The following is a 21,668-nucleotide window of genomic DNA, read 5'->3' as shown; positions in this document are numbered from 1 at the left end:
ATACAGATGATATTGATACAATTGTAAGAACGCCAAGACCAATGAAACAAACCTTTACAAGTATTCAAAGAGCGACTAGAAAGATGTATCTACAGACAAATGAAGGAAAAAAGAAGCATTTCCCTGTAATTAAGAAAGATTATCCAAATGAGCCCCCATCCATAGAAACTGGTCCTGTAAGTCTGATGTAAGTAGTTTCACTTACCTTGGATCAAAAGTAAACTGTAAGAACAATCTCAGCTCTGAAATTCAAAAACTAATATTGTGCAACAAATGCTACCATGGCCTCAGAAAATATCTGAAATCTAAGCTGCTGTTCAGGAAAACTAAACTTATGATGCATAAAGTTTTAGTAATGCTGTTGCTAACATACGGTGCTGAAACACGGACATTAAAAAATTGATGAAAGACAACTGGGCATATTTGAAGCAAAGATCTTGAGACAGATTCTTGGGTCAGTGAAAGAAAATGACTGGAAGAGGATATTTAACTATGAGTTATATAATCTGTATAATGAACCAGACATTGTCAGCTACATTATGATTGAAAGGCTGGAATGGGCAGGACATGTACTGAGAGCAAACGATAGACTGATTATGAAGGTATTCAGCGCAGTGCCGGGAGGACCTGGAAAGTAGGAAGACCAAAGATCAGATAGAAGGAAGATGTCACAGAGGACATAACGAAAATTGGAAGAGTTCGGCACCCAACAGGGAAGAATGGAACAATCTTCTACAGAAGGCCAAGGCTCACACAGGGCTCTTGCGCCGAGGACGATGATGACACATATGTAACGTTGCCGGTGGTGAATTTCACGCTAAGTATCGTATAAAATTCTACGGTCGTTCGTAGGTCGAACAAGAATCTGTAGATTCGTAACGTGACATTCGGTCGCACATCCGCGATATCGAAACTTCAAGCTGCGGCTAATAACAAAGCAATAATAAGAAGTTGTCTACCTATACTCAAACACAGAGGAAGTGATTCATACGAGGGCGGTAACGTTGATAAGTTCAAAGCCCTTAAAAAAATTTCTCAACTATTTTCCTCATAAAACAAGCAAAATCTTACAGAATTTCTGAATTTGTATTTACTGTGTAACGTATTCGTGCCAGCTCAAAACATTCACATCCTCTAAAGAGTAAAACTTATCTACCTCTTTGAAGAAAGTATTCTTTAGAACTTTCGCTTAGTGCTCTCCGTCGGGAAGCGTAGATCGAGTGGGCAATGCACCGAGGCATTCTTGTCACACTGCCCACGGGTCTCCGCGGCACTTTCACCGCTTTCCTGCTACGGAGAACATAAATTCTCCAGAAACAGTCAGAGCAGCGGAGACATGCCACTGGAGAAAGGCGTTCCATCTCTGGTCATGCAGCCCGTAACATTTTTATTTCCGCACTACGTTAGTCGCATCTCGTTTGTACTGTAACTTATAGTTATGTGGCTTGGCCATTTATTCCACTTGTTTTGTACTGTCCTAAGTTGTTGTGATGACACGAAACACACGAAACGTTATGTTTCATAATTGATTGATACAAATGGCCGCACCATAGAAGATATGTGATTAGTACTATGAAAATAATGGTTTTTTTCAATAGTTTGGCACAAAGATCCTTGTTGAGCACTTCAGTAACGTTATGTAAAGTCTGAGGGAAATCAACAAAGTGGTAATACACTCCTGGAAATGGAAAAAAGAACACATTGACACCGGTGTGTCAGACCCGCCATGCTTGCTCCGGACACTGCGAGAGGGCTGTACAAGCAATGATCACACGCACGGCACAGCGGACACACCAGGAACCGCGGTGTTGGCCGTCGAATGGCGCTAGCTGCGCAGAATTTGTGCACCGCCGCCGTCAGTGTCAGCCAGTTTGCCGTGGCATACGGAGCTCCATCGCAGTCTTTAACACTGATAGCATGCCGCGACAGCGTGGGCGTGAACCGTATGTGCAGTTGACGGACTTTGAGCGAGGGCGTATAGTGGGCATGCGGGAGGCCGGGTGGACGTACCGCCGAATTGCTCAACACGTGGGGCGTGAGGTCTCCACAGTACATCGATGCTGTCGCCAGTGGTCGGCGGAAGGTGCACGTGCCCGTCGACCTGGGACCGGACCGCTGCGACGCACGGATGCACGCCAAGACCGTAGGATCCTACGAAGTGCCGTAGGGGACCGCACCGCCACTTCCCAGCAAATTAGGGACACTGTTGCTCGTGGGGTTTCGGCGAGGACCATTCGCAACCGTCTCCATGAAGCTGGGCTACGGTCCCGCACACCGTTAGGCCGTCATCCGCTCACGCCCCAACATCGTGCAGCCAGCCTCCAGTGGTGTCGCGACAGGTGTGAATGGAGGGACGAATGGAGACGTGTCGTCTTCAGCGATGAGAGTCGCTTCTGCCTTCGTGCCAATGATGGTCGTATGCGTGTTTGGCGCCGTGCAGGTGAGCGCCACAATCAGGACTGCATACGACCGAGGCACACAGGGCCAACACCCGGCATCATGGTGTGGGGAGCGATCTCCTACACTGCCCGTGCACCTCTGGTGATCGTCGAGCGGACACTGAATAGTGCACGGTACATCCAAACCGTCATCGAACCCATCGTTCTACGATTCCTAGACCGGCAAGGGAACTTGCTGTTCCAACAGGACAATGCAAGTCTGCATGTATCCCGTGCCACCCAACGTGCTCTAGAAGGTGTAAGTCAACTACCCTGGCCAGCAAGATCTCCGGATCTGTCCCCCATTGAGCATGTTTGGGACTGGATGAAGCGTCGTCTCACGCGGTCTGCACGTCCAGCACGAACGCTGGTCCAACTGAGGCGCCAGGTGGAAATGGCATGGCAAGCCGTTCCACAGGACTACATCCAGAATCTCTACGATCGTCTCCATGGGAGAATAGCAGCCTCCATTGCTGCGAAAGGTGGATATACACTGTACTAGTGCCGACATTGTGCATGCTCTGTTGCCTGTGTCTATGTGCCTGTGGTTCTGTCAGTGTGATCATGTGATGTATCTGACCCCAGGAATGTTTCAATAAAATTTCCCCTTCCTGGGACAATGAATTCACGGTGTTCTTATTTCAATTTCCAGGAGTGTACTTTACTAAGTGCCTGTAATTGAAAATATGGGAGGTATAAAACCAGTTAAAAGAGGGGCGGATTGTAATAGATCTTGCGATATTGTGATCTGTTTGCGGTATTAATTCGTTTAATTCATTTATTATTTACCTTGGGGTGTAGGTATTATTGCCCGCATCTTGTGGTCGTGCGGTAGCGTTCTCGCTTCCCACGCCCGGGTTCCCGGGTTCGATTCCCGGCGGGGTCCGGGATTTTCTCTGCCTCGTGATGGCCGGGTGTTGTGTGATGTCCTTAGGTTAGTTAGGCTTAAGTAGTTCTAAGTTCTAGGGGACTGATGACCATAGATGTTAAGTCCCATAGTGCTCAGAGTCATTTGAACCATTTTTTGTAGGTATTATTTACATGTATGGATGCATAGCTAAACTAAGGTTCACAGTCATTTACAAACATCAGTTAGTATTACAACATTCACAACACTGACGTAACAACGTACGATTTCGTAACTCTCGAAATGGAGACTTCCAGCGCCGTGGCGCTTCGTAAGACGAAGACGTACGAAACGCTGTAGCACCCACCAAATGTTCGTGGTGTAATTGGAATTTCAAGAACTCCATTTGCAATACGGACAGTTAATTTCATACCCATGCCCACGGTGGCTCATTAACAATTGGATCTAGATGTCCGCATAGGAACTCATCAAGAGGGACGGCATCGGTTGACGTAGCAGGCCATAAAAAGGAAATAGTCACCGACTCCAGCTAAGAGGGAATACCTTCTTCTTATGTCTGGATCTTTACGTTATTTTAACGCTTTTTACTGGCACCTTCCAAATGAGTCCAAATAGGACAGTATGACATGTAACACAGGTACCTTCAGGAGGATAGGTCAAAATAATCCATCCGTGCCAAAGTTCGTTTCACGAACACATGTTACCTTTCTAAAAATATTCAGTAGACCGTTTACTACTTCCTCCGTATTTTTTAGATTCATACGGAATCACATTGTATGCGGCTAGTACATAAAGTCTTCTCGAGAATTAACACATGCAAAGTTTTCGTTAATTTTTTGTGCGGCTATTTAAAATGTATGTACAGTAACTATGTTTTTCAAAAATAGAATATGCAGCTAAATCTAAATAATGTTGATCACCTAATTTAAAAAAAAAAACAGCAAAATAACATTTCACCAACTGTGATGTCTAGAGTATTCATACAATTACGATTACTGTGGTGTACGTGAACTAATACAAAATCGACAAGGAAATTGACAGGCCAGTGCAAAAAAATTAAACAATTAGATGTAGACTGATTAATTATAAAAGAAAGTCAGCTATTTTAGCAAAAATCGTGGTAACATTATACATTATACACAATACTAACAAATAGGAATACAATACGGCATCGACATGTGACGATTTAAACCAGTTACAGAAATACCTAATGAAAAATTAAAAGCCGTAAATATACCTATGTCAGCAAAATTCCAAAGATAAACATACATTATAATAAAGTAGACTAACAACTGAAACGTGTCAAGTGACTCGATGGAAAAACAAAGCGGTTTGCTGAAGAGACATAGTTTCACAAGTAACTACGGTGAATAGTTGAAGAAAGGATTCAGCCTCAGTAATTATAAATGCTAAAATTTTGTAGCAGTGATAAAGAATTTTGAGTGAGATAAAAGAAGAAAATATCTTACTGAAATAGATAAAAACGGGAATATTAAATAACGTGCCATTTCTGATGCAATGACGAATTTTGTCTGCAGAAGTAGTAAGATAAAGAAAAATTAAAGAACAGCTCAGAAAGTATATGTTACGTGAAGTACCGCTACTGATATTCTGACAACAAAGTACAGACAAAATGTATAAATAAATTGAGATATTACACTAAAACTTTTTATCGGTTTCTTCAATCGTCAATTTTCCAATCGAGACTGTCGTCACTAAAATTGTCCCAAAATATTGCGTCTTTACTTTTATTCACTTGATGATGTACCTTCATTCAAATCTATACTATATTGTCGGCAATACTGAATATTGACTGAATAACAAGAAAGGAAGTAAAATAAATTAAAGAAATGCATTATTCTGTTCATGTTCTCTTAGATTTCATTTTTTCGCAAACTGTGAAATTTCTGCTGTTATGTTGTTGACGATGATTGGCCATGATCAGGAAAAGAAATGAAGTCAGATTAGATTTTAATGGAACAACAACAACAACAACAACAACAAAGACCACATTGCACCAGCTCGGACTGAGGAAGAAAATCGACTCAATCCTTTCTCAAAATAACCATTCTGACACTCGCGTCAATCGATTCAGGGAGCGCAAGAGAAATTTAACCCTCCTTACTCAGTCTCATGTTGACTCCCGATCCTCCAGAATGCGAGTCCAGCGTCCTAACCGTTGTGCCACCAAAGAAAGTGACCTTTATGTATCTTAAACATTATTATAATTTGCGATCAGACTTCAGTAGCTTCTTTTACATGTCATAAATTACCTATGAGTCTTTCCAGTATAACACAGTAATATCACGGTAAGTTTATGCAGTTTAAAATAATTTTGAATAATATTTCGAAAAGTAATTGTAATTTCGGTGTAGCACCGTATTATAAAATATGTAGAAATCTTATAATAGATGTCTGCTGTGTCGTTGTGAGCCCCTGCTGTACAGCGCAATGATAGCCCGTGCCGCTCTCGTGTCTCACTGGCTGTCTACCAGTAAGGCGTAAAAGAAACGGAACGCGGTCAATCAGACGAATAAAAGCAGTTAAGGACAAAACAACGATAGAAGGAAATACGTTTTCTTATCAGATTGATCTTTCTTGTAATTAAGAATTCTGGGCCAATGATATAGAAAAGTTATTCAGAGGCACGACATTGTAAAAAGTGATTTGTAGAGGAAATAAATTAAGAAATAGACCCTCATCGATTAAAATACATATTACGTAGAGAAAATTTAACCATAGTCGAACAATTTCTAATGCAATGATCACAATCTTGAAATAGTCAAGTAAAAGAAAATTTTAGTTAACTGCAGATGTAATTCGTTTTAAAATACGGCTGACACTGCAAATAAAATCAAACAACGAGAGAACAGAGCAAACAGATAGAACAAAAAAGTTAAGTTATCATTTACGCGACTGATCACGAAAACAGTATAAGAGAGAGTCGCTTAAGTAAATAAAGTAAAATCATACTAAGAAAGAATAAATTATTTTTTAAAGTTATCTTAATGTTATACTTTCTGGGTTGAGAACTCACAGATTTAGTTGAAGCGTTGAAAGAGATCTTCACCTTACTACGTAGATTGGCTCGTTCTTTTTATCCTTGTCTGTAGAAAACCCAGTTTTAAAAAGAGTGACATACAATTTCCGAATCTCTGGATGTAATAAATAATGCAGTACGAACTTGCATAGCTCTTCAGTTAGAACGAATGCCTGCTGTAAAGACGGGATAAAACTATTGCCTTCTTTCTAATGTACTATTACAGCCACAATACGCTAACCATTTTCTTTTTGGTAGTGTAGTTGAAACGATCTACTCGATCAGAAGTAATCCACAGTAAATAGGAAAGTTTGCATTGTATTTCTCATTCTTTAATGTTTCATTTTCATTCAGTTTCGGTGCTACATGTAATTTGGGTGCATTTGTGAGCTATTAGAACCATCCAAAAGAAGCTTTTATTCAGTAGAATAGCTGCGTTTATATTTTCACTTCAACCGGTTTAATCGGCTACGAGATTTGCTCTTGGTTAAATGTTTCAACATTGTTGCACCTTTTCTGTAAACAAATGACAATTACGCTTACGGTAGCTGCTGACAAAAAAATTTTCTCGTTGAACACTATGTATACCAAACAACCTTCACTGGTGATCGTAGAGGCACTACTTCTGTGTCACGATTGCATTAGCGTTACCTCAAGTATTGTTATTCATCTTTGAATGGGACAATTAAGTTTAGTATAATTACATAAAAATTTGGCATTAAATAGACACTCCAACTGTTAACCAAAAATGTGCAAAGTGAAGCAATTCTAAACACATTTTACTTCGGATGTGATTCTTGAGTTTCTCCCACCGTACTGCATGACGAAATAGCTCAAAGGCGAGCGGACGGATGTCAGGACCCAGCAACAACAGTATTTCGGCAAGCGACCACGTCATCATCGTCAGGTGCACAGATGAAGTGATAGCTGGGGGGCTGACTATTTTCTCTCTCCCCTCCCTCCCTCATCCTCCGTCACAGCTATCTTCCTTTGTATCAGGCCTTGGTGCCCAGCATCTCATCTCTGACTCCTTCCACCGATACGTTACTCCGTCCTAGGCTCGCGTATTGGTGGCACCTCTTCTGTTCCTGCGCCTGCATCCGAAATCAGTTCGTTGTGTGGTATCACCTTCCTAATAGCTGGTGCACCAGCATTACTAAGGACGTAGCTGCTATCACACTTGACCATCTCTAGAGTTTTAAATGACACAGTCCCAGAAGTTAGATATCTGTATCAGAAAATTAGTATGGTCGTTTTACTTCCTCCTACTCACATAATAACGAACCAATGAAAAAACTTTTTCAAACGTAAGGTTTCAAGTATCTGACATCAGAATTTCCTGTATTAAGTCATACAAAACTGAAAGACGTCATCTTATTTGGCATAGTTTAGGATACCTTTACAGGACAATTAGTTCTATGACGTTCTTCAAACTGACAAGGGGTGGATTAGTTTTAAGAATGTTTAACCAGAATTTTTCGAAAACAACAAAGCGCCCAAGTACACGTGCTCGTACATGATATGCCCACGCACAGCCACGAACTTGAAGCTTGGATGTCTCTGTAGATTTACTTTTTACCATGTACTAAAATTGTTAAGCACTCAGCGATGACCAAAACACGAGGTGCCATAAGGACATTGCTACCAGTGCGAAAAGGCTTAAATGAGAAGGAATACTGGAAGTATTAGTGGGCAATTTCTGGACACACACATACTGTGAAACGTGTGATTCATTAATTTCATTGTCACACATTCCTTAATTTAAATATACGAACTAATGCTTATCAGTGTAGTGACATTCCCTTCCTTGTGATTTCTGAAATGTAAAAACCTCATTTGAATAAATATACGAAGACATTATAAAAATATGACAAACAGTTATTGTTATTATTATTATTATTATTATTATTATTATTATTACTATTATTATTAATACTGTTTCCTCTTTATTGCGCAAGTAATTCTTGCAACAGATATTTTGGGACTTTAAGCTTCTGTCAATTTCAAGTTAAATTCTACTGCCTACGCCTAAATAAATGAAGTCACACAGTATCTATACTACTGAATATTAATATACAGTATTCCTCCTACGATTATTGCTCTTCTTGCTTTAGCAATGTAACCAAAATTTAATTTACTTTATTTTATAGACGTTTATTTACTAGTACAGTAGGACGTAGGCGATTCAGAATACATGAGAGGACAATAAGAGTGAATGTTTTGTGGGGAGTTTCTCCAAAGTCGGTGTGTTTCATTTGTTCCCGTGCGTTCATTCATCACATTCTGGGCATTGTTCTCTATTCTGTTAATTTCCTTTTAAAAACAAATTAAATAAATATCGTTAATTCACATAGCGTACCTCATCTCATTTTCCCAAAAATCCCTAGACTTTGTATTTTTTTCTGTAGTCTGAGTCACTTTCGAAGACATTCCTCTAAGATCTCGTAACTTAAATACGTTTCCCGACACAAATTTCAGGTAGTCTGTGGATTATTCCTTAACGAAAGAAAGCAGTCTAATCTTCATATCGACATCACTTAGTAAACGGGAAGATGTCTAGCAAAAGAGAACATGTAAGATAACATTTCACTTTGAAAGATGGTATTTCTCTTATCACATCTGCCTACCTTGCAAGTCTGCGTTCCAGTTGCTCCAAACTGATGTCAATCGACCATAAAAATAAGTATAGCACAGAGAATTAAGGTTTGCAATAGATATTAGCATCCAAAATGCAGTGGAACGGCATATAAAGACTAATACTAACGCGATGGTATTTTTCGTTCATTTTCATACAATGTACAACTATTGAAAACATAAGTGAAGGTGATGAAGATAGTCTCTAGTGGAAGAACTATTCAAACTTCCTAGTCTCCAGATGTCTAGGCAGTATTTAACTACACAGACAACAGTTTCTGAAATGATGAGTGTATTGCTCTACGAAATTTTAAAATGATCCACAATGTGAAAGGCAAAGACTATCAGTATTGTAACTCATTGTACATTTGGGTAAAAGTTATCAACCTCAATTCACTGCAAGAACATGTAAACTAAGTTTTGTAGAAAATAATGTCTAAAAGCCGACATTCTGTATGTCGTTGTTTTTATTCCCTGGAGAGCCACACTAAAGTAAGTGGATATCATGCTAGGGCATAGTTTGTATGCTATTCTGTCCGTTTTGTTAACAGTTACCCATAAGATGTAATAATTATTATGTTCTGCATATGGTGAGAAAAAATTCGAGTAAATGTAAATGATGAAGCATAAATAAGTAAAGTCTTTTTGAGCAGTCTGTGACATCAGACGCTGTTCGTTGCATTTGGAACAAAGACCGTTAATTTAGGGAAGTATTGCTTCTTTGAAATGGTAAATGGGTTTTCTATAACTTATTAACTGTCACGAGCAATTATTTGACATTTGTTCAACTTATTTCTTTTCTTAAAAAATCAATGACCAGATTTTCAGCTTTACGCTAACCTGGCGAAATTATGAGTCATTCATTAAAAAAAAGATATAATAACAGGTATTTTACAGTATTTGCTATGAAGAGAGCCAATTATCCGACTAACTGCATTTTTTGTGTATAAACTAGGATTGTGCGTTATAGAAAGGTACATTCCATTCTCAAATTACGAAATGTTCATTCATTGTGGGAACAGTCTAATGTCTGACCTCAGACATGTTTACGCAAACTTATTATTGGATTTTTACCTTTTCAATAAGAATATTTACGGCGCAACGAAAGGAGATATTATTTAGGGATTAGTGAATAATTTCCAATCAGTTACAATAATTTGAAATAACTGATCTGACCAAGCGAGTCGTCTGTAATCCATATTTAATACACACTGAAAGACATAAAACTGTTTGTATGATGTACTTAGAAGTAGACAGAAGCAAAATATTGTCACGCATACACATACGCACGCACACAAGCACACGCACACACACACACACACACACACACACACACACACACACACACACACACACACACACACACGACAAGCCTACGTGCCTTTGTTTTGTTTAGGTATTTCAGTGTGGCATACTGGTGAATTTTGTGTGCCTTTTGCCCACTAGGTACGGCCTGCCGGAGCCCATCTACGTGAACCTGGTCCGTGACCCGGTGGAGCGCGTCATCTCGTGGTACTACTACGTGCGTGCGCCCTGGTACTACGTGGAGCGCAAGCAGGCATTCCCTGACATCCCACTGCCGGACCCGCGTTGGCTCAAGAAGGTAACATGCCTCTCTATCTCACAAGTGGCTTACAAACACACCAAAAGTGGTTACTGGTTATCGTAGAGAAAAATATACATTTCTATTTTTTTAAACGTGTGTACCTGCGCGCCCCCTCTGCAAAACGTATTCTGGATGTCCTATAAATGGTCATTCGCTTAGTGTAGGTTAAGATTCCACGAAATAAAGTTCTGTTAGTGTACAGGGTGTTACAAAATTCATGTTACACACTTCTAGGGTTTGATGAGGAGGCTTAATAGATAAAGTTTTACATAGGAACCCATGTCCGGAAACGTCATCCAACGACGCTACAACCCGTCAAAATTATAGGCGAAGGTACCTCTGAATGCATGTACATTCAGGGTGATTCCGTGCTGATGTTACAAACTTTCTACGATTATGGAGAAGGATAAATGCATCAATCTGAGATAAGGGTCCTTGTACCGGAAACAAGAGTCGCAAGTTACAAACGAAAACCGTTTCACTACCTCTTACAGTGGAATACATGTACTGGTACTGTTGTTGCTAAGATTGTACGGAAGGAAACTTTCGAGGTGTTAGAATGAGCGAAAACGAGAAAAAATGAACAGTAAACAAAAGCTCTAAAATGCGTACCTGAGGAGTAATGAGCACTTGTTCAGAAGAGGAGATATTGCACTCATAGATCCCCATGTACGCATTTTAGAGTCCACGTTTACTGGTCATTTTTTTTCTTGTTTTGGTCAATACCACCATCTCTGAAAGCTGCCTATATCAGAAGTATCAGAACGGTTTTTGCTCATTACTTTCGACTCGTGCATTTCTGGTGCAGGGATCCTTATCGCAAATTGATACCTTCTCCATCATCCTAGAAAGTCTGTAACATCGTCATGGAATCTCATGTATATGTATATGCGCTCTGTAGAATCGTTGGAGATGGAATCCTGTGTATAACTTTATCTACTAAGTCCCCTCTACAGCCTCTAGAAGTGTGTAACATGAATTATGAAACGCTCCTTTATATGAGATGTTTAACAAAAAGTATCCTACTTTCCTGCAGCACTAGTCACAATTAGAAAAAACTTCTACAAACTTACATTCAGAAATACACTATCTGACAAAAGATGCGAAGTATCGCGAAGTATCCAGAAGGGGAGGAGGAAACGAAATAAAACTATATAGGGTGACAGGAAATACGATGTTCTATCAGTAATTACAAATTTGAACCAAACAACTTGGCACTGTGAGCCTATTTATCAGTATAACGCTGCATTCCCTCCGACCTGGATGCATTCACTGTTTGAGTTGGGAAGAGTAATAATAAGCCACTGTATCTTCTCCTGATGCAAGCTGGTCCATAACTGTTGTAGCCTGTCCTGGATATCCCGAATACTGCCACCTCTGCTTTTGTTAGTATGTAAAAAGAATTCTGCCGAAAATGCAGCAATTTATTTTCTCCTTGCTTTTTTAACCATTTGTAACTTGCAGAGAAGCGTCATGAGTGGCGAATTTTGAGTAAACTCTGCGCATTTCTCTGGCTGCTATGTCAAAATTTGCTTCTTTTGCCAAAACACACCGGAGTTTCTAATGTCGCAGCTCAATAACATGTTGTGCAGACACAACTGCGAGAGAATTCTGAAACAGTGGTTTATTAAGTTTATTATGCGAGGAACTGAGGAAACGTAAAGTCAGCAAATTATGAAAGAGCATATCCTCGGTACAAAAAAACCTTGTATGTCTTCACATATGTTGTTCCAAAACCATAGCATTTCTCGTTTCACCGGCTATCGATGGCTCTTAAAAATTACATTCTTTCACCAAAAAAAGTTTGTAGTTATTGGAATAACAAGGTAGATAATGAAGTTGTACATAATAACGATACGGTAAAATACTCTCCTATCATTTGCCAAAATCTCATTTCGATGTCTGAAACCGTTTATGAAGTATGAGGAATGTTGTGGATATTTTACTCTGGCTTTACCGCTGGCGCGGCGCGATAGCAGATGATTGTGCTACATCATATTAATTTTCTCAAGATTGGTGACAGATAGATACCTCTACCCAAGTGTGAAGAAAAATTCAATATGTTAGCTAAATTTCATAAACAACAACATATCACCTATGTAATAAACACCCAGCGCAAAATCATAGCGACCTCTATTTTTCATTGCGCACTTTTCCGAATCTCACGCATTGTCAAATTTTCGAGTAAATATCACAGTGACTGTGACCATTAACGAAATCCTACGCACACCATCATGAACCTGATGGTTCAAATGGCTCTGAGCTCTATAGGACTTAACATCTGAGGTCATCAGTCCCCTAGACTTACAACTACTTAAACCTAACTAACCTAAGGACATCACACACATCCATACCCGAGGCAGGATTCGAACCTGCGACCGTAGCGGTCGCGCGGTTACAGAGTGAAGCGCCTAGAACCGCTCGGCCACACCGGCCGGCAACATGAATTTGACATACAAAGATATATGTAAAGCAAAAATGAAATTTTTTGCGAATAGTTTCTTTAAAATCGTTTGAAAATGCTTTCAGGGTGCACGCCTCGATTCTGTCATCGCTGAGCGGCCGAAAGGTGGAAAACACTTGGCCTCCCTTTCCGAACAAACAAATGAACCCGCCCAGCGCTTGGAACGAAAGCTGATCACTGCACATCGGCGACCGTATCCTGCACGAGCTACAACTCAATGCAACTTCATTCATAAGCAGTCCATGCTTTATGGTCATGGCACCACTCCAACCACTGCTGTTTGTGTTGTCGTGTTAACGGCAACCTATGCATGGAACAGTAATTGCTTAGTCTGTACGTTGTTAGCCTCCGACCTACATTGCGAGAGGACACACAATACTGCAGCGGGTACATTACTTGCACTGGGATGGCTGGCGCAGATGTGAAGGGGTTACTATATATGGAACATGTAACTAACGGAGCGCTTGCTGCTATATACTGCGATTTTCCCTTGTGGTGGTTACACATAGTCGACCAGAACCTTGGCGATGAGCATGCCTGACGTGTTCCCCAGTAGTTCAGCACTAGGCCACTGTCACATACGAATGCCCCACAAATCTGGATATTGCTGGCCATATGCAAACCCACAATGAGGCCCCTTTCGAACTCTGTCAGTTGCTAATGATCCTGTCTCAAACGAGTATGTAACACCTCGCCCGCCCGGTTATCCGTGCGGTCTAACGCACGGCTTTCCGGAGTGGGAAGGAGCGCCTGGTCCCCGGACAAATCCGCCCCGCAGACTTGTGTCGAGGTCCGGTGAGTCGGCCAGTCTGTGGGTGCTTTTTAGGCGGTTTTCGGCGAGTGCGGGCTGGTTTCCTTTATTCCGCCTCAACTACAGTATATCGGCGACTCATGCGCAAACAAGTTTTGCACCATTATTCTACCACGCGAACATAGGGGTTACACGTCTGGTGTGAGACGATCACTGGGGGAGGGGGGAATGAGGGGGGAGGGGGGTCAACCGGGGGTTGAACGTAAAAACGCACAATAACCCAGAAAGAGTGATTCGGTGCCCTCAGGCGCTACAGCAGCAGCAAAGTGCCACACAGCCGAATGGATGTCCATGTCGCTATGCGGGTACATTTTAAAAATACTCAGCAAAGTTGTGCGGTGACTTCGATGGTATTGCCGAACTGAGCGGAGTCTTAGTGGGACCCTTTCCCGTTTTTTTCGTGCACATGTCAATGTTGTCCCCCTCCCCCCATGTTTTTTTTATAACTTCGCAGGGACCCATCGCTGCTTCGCATCAGTTCAACCGCCATTGAATGGTTTCGAAAGAACCCTAGTAATGATCAACCTGTATACCAGGGAAAATTGCGGTCATGCTTGACTTCAAAGGGGTCAGGTCATGTTCCATGAGGTTGCAGCCCCAGATGTCCTTAGAGATTGGCTGAGTCGTCTGAGAAGTGGAAGCAGTGTCGAACGATCTCAAAACATCGTCTTGTTGCTCGCCGCACTGCGACCAATTGTTTCCGACCACGAAATGTGTGGAAATCAACGCCACAAAGGATGTGGTGGTTTCATTGGCGCCATTTATGTCACCTCTTGAGGCCTCTGCGTGTCTCTGAGCGGCGGTGTATCTGAAATGTTATCCTCGTCCACCCACAAGAAAACCGTATCATTTCTATGATGGGCGTCCCGTTTCTGTCTTCCAACGCAGAAGCGTCAAAAGAAGAGTGAAACGTGGGTAAGAGAGAGGATGACAACCTTCCCGTAATGTGAAATTTGATGCCACCTTACCAATCACATGAAGTTCTGGGTCTGACCTCTTTCTTGCATGAAGCATCACCGAGCCAGAGTGTGGCGTCGCAGGGCACCACGCATCTTCACCATTACACTGGAAATTTGTAGTCACCTTCCAGCTAAATTTCGAGCTTCTGCGTCACAAAGGAAGACAATTATGGGGTTTCAAATGTGACGCTTCAATTGTGTTACGCATTGTAGTTCCATTCACAGTATTGAAAAACTGAAATATTACAACCCCTATAATATTGGAGCTGCTGAAGGGATAAACAACGCTCTTGCGTGATCAATTTTGGACGAACAGCAAGTTATCAGTCCTCCAGATCATCACGCTGTGCTACAGTTCTATCGACGCATTAAGACGGCGTTCTGAATATCCGCACTTCACAGTTTCCATTTTATTCTGGGATGAGGCAAGATTCACACAGAATACGACAGTAAATTATCATAATAACGACGTTTGGGAGCACGAAAATTCTCTAGCGCTCATGAAAAAAAGACATCAAATTCGGTTTAATACCAGTATGTGAAGAGGAATTGTAAACCACAAATTATACCAAACAAATTAACTGGTATCGTTTACTTTCAATTTATGGGTGCCAATTTTTCTTGTATTGGAGAATGTTACCCTTGCAGAAAGGCAACAGATGTGGTCTATGCACAAATGGGCACCGCTCGATTTTCTACATGTCATACGATAGTGTTGAATACAAACGTTTAATGAGCGATGGTTAATATAGAGGTGGCCAAGTAGCGTGGCCTCCCCGCTCATCTGACCGGAACCGTTCAGATTTGTGGATATGGAGGCACGTAAAGGCATTTGTGTAACGTGGACACATTACACGAGCGTATGTCGCATACATGTGACCAACACCTCATGCAGCAAGATTTATACGCGTGATTTCAGAATTCTTTGAGGAAGGCTGAAGGATGTTTGTGAATGAGTGTTCAAATGGGTCAAATGGCTCTGAGCGCTATGGGACTTAACATCTGAGGTCATCAGTCCCCTAGAATTTAGAACTACTTAAACCTAATTAACCTAAGGACATCACACACATTCATGCCCGAGGCAGAATTCGAACCTGTGACCGTAGCGGTCGCGCAATTCCAGACTGAAGCGCCTAGGACCGCTCGTCCACACAGGCCGCCTGTGAATGAATGTTAATCAAATTGAATACCTCCTGTAGCGCCAAGTAACATCTGTCTATCAGATGACGGACTGGTCCATACGTCAACAGGTATTTGTTTCCAGACGCGAGTTTACAGCCCCTTTTTTCCTCTAGTACTGTCTCCGGTAAGAATACAAGACGTTTAAAAGACGTTTGTACGTAGTCTAACACTAAATAAAAAAGGCTGTTCGCATTTGCAAGGAACTGTTGGTCGTAGCGTGTTAGTGTCCGCCTGTTTTCGACTTTGAACTGCAATTTGAACTGAAAATTTTCACCAAAATCGATCGATTTAGTAGAACTGACTAAACAGTTTACTACTTTAAGGCAGCTTCAGTGGTATCTATAACGATACAGTTTTGTTATTATTTTATGCGAATCTTTTACCCTTTTCGGCGTTCTGTATTAATGTTGGACCATGCCTCTTTAGGCAGTTTAGAGTTTTAGTGCGTTCCGAAGAAGGTGTGGATATCCGCGCCGAAACCTAGGTCAACATCCGGTTTCAATTTGCAATCGAGGCTGATTCTTTATAATCATTAAATTACATTAATTTTATAATCGGATCCTATCAAATTTTTTCTCTTTCGTTTAGGCATTATCCTGGATTTATCAGAATTGAGAGAGAACTTCCAGTCATTATATCATACAGGAATTTATTCCAAATCTTTCCACATTTCATTGCGATCGTCCGTCCCTGTCCACGACAGCATCCATCGTCGGGGAATAATTTGGTTGTGCTGCTGACCCCTAGCAAGGGAAGTTTCTGCATTTCCTCATACCATTGCAAATGAAATGGATAGGGCAGTATTATTTACATCCAGATTCGCCATCTGAATTGCTTTATGTGAGGAAAACTAAAATCCTAATCTACCACTTCTTCAGACGAACTCTGGCACTCTTCTGAATGGTTCAAATGGCTCTGAGCACTATGGGACTTAACTGCTGTGGTCATCAGTCCCCTAGACTTAGAACTACTCAAACCTAACTAACCTAAAGACATCACACACATCCATGCCCGAGGCAGGATTCGAACCTGCGACCGCAGCAGTCGCGCGGTTCCAGACTGTAGCGCCTAGACCCCTAGGCTACCCCGGCCGGCGGCACTGTTCTGTAAATTGGCAGCAGGTATGACATCTTTGAGATTATTCACACTTCTGTGGCATTGTGCTCTTTTATTTTTTTATATTGAGTACACGTTAGGCATCTACACAATCTGAAAGATTTCTTTCGCTAATTTTCCGTAGCTACCAAGTTAACAAAAGGAGATAGTGTCTATAGCCAAACCAAGCCAGGGAACAGTTAGCTAATCATCAGTGATGGTGGTGACTATACTTTCGATATCTGTACGAGGACTAAGAAATGAAGACATGCGTGGTTATCGACAGTGTTTCTATTGCAGGACTTCGAGACTTGTGTGCTTCGCGGCGACAGAGAGTGCCGATATCTGGAGGGAGAGACGCGGGAGGGCATAGGCGACCATCGAAGACAGTCGCTCTTCTTCTGCGGACACGCCGACGCTTGCACGTGAGTATACAGCCACAAATTTAGGCTCTGACCAAGACATATCATCCTGACAATCATGATTTATAAGAGCAATCTTACATTTTATGGAACTGATAATTTTAAACAATTTGTTTAAATCACACCTCACAAAAAGAATGTAAAAACTTGTACTAAATAATTCAAGCATTGCTAGAAGGAATGAAATTTTACTAACAGGTGTTAACTCACGAAAGGAGTCCTATAGAGTTCAATTGTAGGTCAAGTCCTCTTCCTTACATATGTTAAGTGAATCCGGCCACAGAGCTAAAATAAAACAAATTTGCCAAATCGTGACAGCTTTGACGTCATCATACTCCTTGCAGTCCATCCTACCGTCTACTAATCCCAACGAATCCCCCAACTCCATTTCAGCAACTTCACTTCTAGATGCAGCCAGTGATACATTTCCATCAACGCGGCAAAAACCTAAGCAACAATTACAGGAAAAAAAAGTCACTTGAGTAATGTGTCCCACAAAATTTTTCCTGATAGTCTACAGCTGTCCAATCCAGCTAACTAAAACTCTAAAATATTTTGGACTAACATTCGATCAAAAATTAGTCTGGAACCCTCACTTAACAATCATAGAAAAGAAAGCCTGCAATAGGCTAAAACTGCTAATGCCCAAAAAGTGGGCTTCAATCACACGGCCATCATCAGCACACATGAAACCCTCGTCTGTCCCAACCTTACCTACGCCGAAGCAGCACAGACTACCGCTCCTTCCAATTTTTATCGCTCACTACGACGCCTTGGTTCCTTTATTCAATTACGTACTCACGCCCGTATCCTACACCACTTTATAAAGCTCCCACACCACCTCTAACGCCTAGAACACCTTCGCATCTCCGACACCTCAAGTAAACTTCAGCCCGAACACCCTAAAGTCTTTTCCATCCTTGAGAAACCTGATCTGCTGCTGTGTCTGTATCAATACGTATGCCCTTCCTTTCATTTCTATACAATTCCTGTCCTTTTCCAGCGTAATTTCAGTCACCTTCGTCTTGCAGATCATTAACTAAAACCTAAAATCTACCCTTCTTTCATACCATAACCAGCCCTGCCCATGAAGGCTCCAGCTCTCTCTTTCCTTGTCCTCGTCCATCCCAGTCATATTTTTATGCATTAATCCCACCTACCTGTTTTTTTCGGCATATACGGACCACATCCTTTTTGTATAACATCTCCCATATTTCCCACATCCCTGTCCCCAGCCAAAGCTACCAGGAGTATCTATCACACCATCATCTCTATGAAAATATGCTACATCACACCAAAATAATCTCGACGAAAACATCTGCTTTAATCTCTTAAATTATTTCGGATTAAGTTTTAAGATTGTTTAATCAAACTGTTGAAACGTGACAATATGGTCGCTGAAAGCTTTCCTCCAGTAGGAGGGGCATAAATAACGATTATATAATTTTAAAATATTACTAACCCTTTACCTACAATCGGGCCTCAAGAGGTCCGTCCGTGATGCTTAATATCTTCTCTATTAATAACTATATATTTTATTTTAATGAAATTTTGTGACTTTTCCTAATTTTCAAGTTCATCATAATTTAGGAAAAAAATTATAAAAATTTACCTATGGCTTTGTGCTAAAGTGTTGGTGCATGTTTCCCCCCGTACGGCCCTCGCAGGCCCGTGCGATTAGGAAAAGTTTTTCAACAATCACATGTCGGTCTGCGCAGTGTCTGTTTCGTCATTTGCCACTGTTGACTCGTGCTGTTATTCTTTCATTATTCAACAGTCTTCCTTGTGATAAGCACATGTTTATTCCGATGCATTATTTCATAAAGGTTGTCTGTTCTCGAACTGAAAAATGTTAAGGAGAAGAGGACTATCAGATGAGGATATAAGGGAATTGTTGGAGAAGTCTTCTGATTCTGAAAACCCATCTAGTGAACGTGAATCTTCCAGTGATGATGATAATGAGGTATAACTATACGAAGATGGTGATCATGAAGAACCCCTTAACGATGAACAATTTAGCGCAAATTCCGCTGAGTGTGACTTATTGTTTTCACGCAGTGGGAATGAAATATGGGCTACAGGTCCTCAAGCTGGAATTTCTGTTAGGTGGAGCAAAAAGGGTGTACTGAAAGAAGACCAGGGACCTACAAGCTATTCGATTAGGAACTGTGATCATGAAGAATCTTGTTTTGTGTTGTTCTTTCGTGTACCTCTCAGTGAGAAAGTGAGTATGTGGACAAACAGGGAAGATCGAATCGTATACGAGGACTGGGTTGATACAGATATTCATGAAGTTTCTTGGTTTTCTGATCCTGACTGGAGTTTACAAGTCAAGAAATGAAAATATCAGGTAGCTTTGGAGTGTTGAGAATGGCTGAGTACTGTTCGATGAAATTATGTCTCGCGACCGCTTCCATGGTATTCTGAGGGTGTTGCGCTTTGACAATGTAGCAGTTAGACATGAACATAGGTCAAGTGATAAATCTGAAACAATTAGAGAAGTTTTTGAGATGTGGGAAATTACCCTTATGGAATCCTACATACCAGGATGGTCCATGGCCGTGGATGAACAGTTGGTAACCTTTCGAGGTCGCTGTCCATTCGACAGTACATCCCATTAAAACTTAGCAGATACGGAATAAAGTTCTGGGTAATTTGTGACAGTGCGACAAGCTACTGCTGGAAGGTGAAAGTGTTTGGGAAAGCAAGAAGAAACCAGAACCATACGACTTGGGGAGAATGTTGCGAAGAGCCTGCTGACTGAACTTGAAAAGTCTGGATATAATATCACCTGTGACCAATTTTTTACATCTCTGGATTTAGCTCATAATTTGTGTTCAAAAGATCTGACACTAGTCGGTACTATTAGAGGAAACAAGGGTGAACTGCCTGCCCACTTTATGACACCTAAAGGACGTGAAGTATACTCTATATTATTTGGTTTTCAACCAGATGTAATGATAGATTCTTATGTTCCTAAGGTTCCTAAGAAAAAAAAGTTATTACAGCTCTCTTCATGAGCGACCAACGGTGTCATCATCACACGTAAAAAAGCCTGAGGTTATAACAACATTCGGTGTCACAAAGGGGGCATTGACATTATCAACAGGAAGACGCGATGCTACAGTGTGAAGGGAAAAACAAGGCGCTGGCCATTGGTGTTATTCTTCGACATAATCGATGTAAGTGTAATGAATGCATACTTAATTTGGATGATGATGGTCACCAATAAAAAAATGAGCCGTCGAACTTTCATAATCAATTCGGGAAAGCAACTAGCAGGAGTAAACAAACCAATGAATTCATTACTAGCACCAGGTCCAGGGAAGGCAGTGAAACAATCAGCTAAGAAAAGGAGAAGATGCGCATGCTGTGTAGAGAAGAAAGACAAAAAAGGCAAATTACATGTTATAAGTGCACCAACCTGAATGCTCGGAACATTCTGCTATTGTCTGTAAATCCTGCGCAAATTTGGATTAATAATAAAAAAAAAACATCAGTAAAACAAAAAATTGTGTTTTTTAAAATGTATAATTTGAATAAATGAAATCAAACAGTGGAAAATACAGGATGAAGTGTAACAGTATTATGAAAAGGAAAGTTGCTATTCACCATATAGCCGGCCGGAGTGGCCGTGCGGTTCTAGGCGCTTCAGTCTGGAACCGCGTGACCGCTACGGTCGCAGGTTTGAATCCTGCCTCGGGCATGGATGTGTGTGATGTCCTTAGGTTAGTTAGGTTTAAGTAGTTCTAAGTTCTAGGGGACTGATGACCCCAGATGTTAAGTCGCATAGTGCTCAGAGCCATTTTTCACCGGGTAGCGGAGATGCTGAGTCGCAGATAGGTTCAACAAAAAGAGTGTCACAAATAAAGTTTAAGGCCTTCGTCAAATATAGACACACACATATATATAACTTCACTCGCTCACGCAACCGCAACTCATACACATGTGACTGTAGTCTCAGGTAACTGAAGCCGCAGATGGCTGAGACTGCAGTCATGTGTGTGTGAGATGCGTTTGCGTGTGTGTGTGTGTGTGTGTGTGTGTGTGTGTGTGTGTGTCTTGACCTTACTGGCCGACAGCTATATTGCTGACAGTCTTTTTGTTGGGCCTATCTGCGACTCAGTATCTCCTCTATATGGTGAGTAG

At 41.2% G+C, this 21,668-nt stretch overlaps 1 protein-coding gene across 1 annotated transcript in view; it reads left to right on the top strand.

Moving 5' to 3' along the window:
• LOC126354621 (heparan sulfate 2-O-sulfotransferase pipe) overlaps positions 1-21,668 on the top strand; it is a 240,771-nt gene that overhangs the window by 197,880 nt on the left and 21,223 nt on the right. The window contains exons 6-7 of the mRNA XM_050004385.1: positions 10,427-10,583; positions 17,398-17,522. Of these exons, the coding sequence (XP_049860342.1) occupies positions 10,427-10,583; positions 17,398-17,522 (282 nt within the window). The remainder of the gene's footprint in view (positions 1-10,426; positions 10,584-17,397; positions 17,523-21,668) is intronic.

The sequence above is a fragment of the Schistocerca gregaria genome, chromosome 3, assembly GCF_023897955.1.
Source record: "Schistocerca gregaria isolate iqSchGreg1 chromosome 3, iqSchGreg1.2, whole genome shotgun sequence".
Lineage (NCBI taxonomy): Eukaryota > Metazoa > Arthropoda > Insecta > Orthoptera > Acrididae > Schistocerca > Schistocerca gregaria.
This window is presented reverse-complemented; position numbering and strand designations above follow the sequence as displayed.